The sequence below is a fragment of the Varanus komodoensis genome, unplaced genomic scaffold (assembly GCF_004798865.1).
Source record: "Varanus komodoensis strain SLA01 unplaced genomic scaffold, ASM479886v1 scaffold29_3, whole genome shotgun sequence".
Taxonomy (NCBI): Eukaryota; Metazoa; Chordata; class Lepidosauria; order Squamata; family Varanidae; genus Varanus; species Varanus komodoensis.
This window is the reverse complement of record NW_025335760.1, coordinates 319,323-320,357: the sequence shown is the minus strand read 5'-3', so window position 1 is coordinate 320,357 and position 1,035 is coordinate 319,323. Positions and strand designations below refer to the sequence as shown.

Genomic DNA, 1,035 nt, shown 5'->3' with positions numbered 1-1,035 from the left:
CTGGCCCTCCTCCAGGGTGTCGAACGGCAGCTGCACAGCGCAGAACGAGAGCTCGGTCCAACCCGGCGGGCCTCCTCTGCGCTGCCTTCTGACGTCCCGAAGTGCTGGGTGACGCTGGGCGACAGCAGAGGGTCCGTTGCCTGAGCCACCCACTCCCCTCGGGGGCTTCCATGACCCCCAGAACCGCCACAGCGAAGAGCAGGGGGCGGCAATAATAACAATTATTATTTGTATGATGTTTGATTTCATTTTATGTAAGCCGTCCCGAGGCTATGCGAAGGGACAGCATACGAAGATGCTAAACAAATAAATAAATAAAATGGCCACTTGAACACTGCCTGTCATCGGGGGGGGGGCACTGCCCCAAAGGCCTGCGTGTTCTGGGGCCCTCACTGTGTCTTCGTCCCCCCCCCCCCCCCCCCCAGCGGACAGCAAAGGCTCAGCCTCGCCTTGCGGACGGTTATGTCGAACAGCATGGCCAAGATCGCAGAAGCCCGGAAAACAGTGGAGCAGCTCAAACTGGAAGTGAACATCGACCGCATGAAGGTCTGTGGTTACCTGTTGTACTATTACTTTTACACCTGGCCTTTGCTCCTCGCGTCAGGAGGACGAAGCAGCTTCGGCGGACCCCCGCGCCCCTTCTCCATCCTGCCAGCAGCCCCCGGGCCAGGATGAGAGTCTGTGACTGGCCCAAAGCCCCCGAGTCAGCGCTGTGCCAGAATCTCCCGGGGGCCCCTTCCAGCCCTCTGGCCACTGCGCCACACTGCCTCCAGGGGAGCTTCCAACGGGCCCCCCCTATTTCTCGGAGGTGCGGGGATGTGTCCCCACCCCCCCCTGCACCCCAGCCTGCAGGAGTGTGCGCGCCTCCGTCCCGTCCCGTTCTCACTCTCGCGCTCTCTGCCGCAGGTGTCCAAGGCGGCGGCCGACCTCCTGGCTTACTGCGAGGCCCACGCCAAGGAGGACCCGCTGGTGACCCCCGTGCCCTCGGCGGAGAACCCCTTCCGCGAGAAGCGGCTCTTCTGCATCGTGCTGTGA

The 1,035-nt window shown here is 62.8% G+C and overlaps 1 protein-coding gene across 1 annotated transcript; it reads left to right on the top strand.

The window, feature by feature from the left end:
* Window positions 1-456: 456 nt before the first annotated feature.
* GNG8 (G protein subunit gamma 8) lies at window positions 457-1,035 on the top strand. The gene is made up of 2 exons (XM_044435518.1): window positions 457-546; window positions 907-1,035. The coding sequence occupies exons 1-2, from the start codon at window positions 463-465 to the stop codon at window positions 1,033-1,035; spliced, it is 213 nt and encodes a 70-aa protein (XP_044291453.1). The 5' UTR covers window positions 457-462.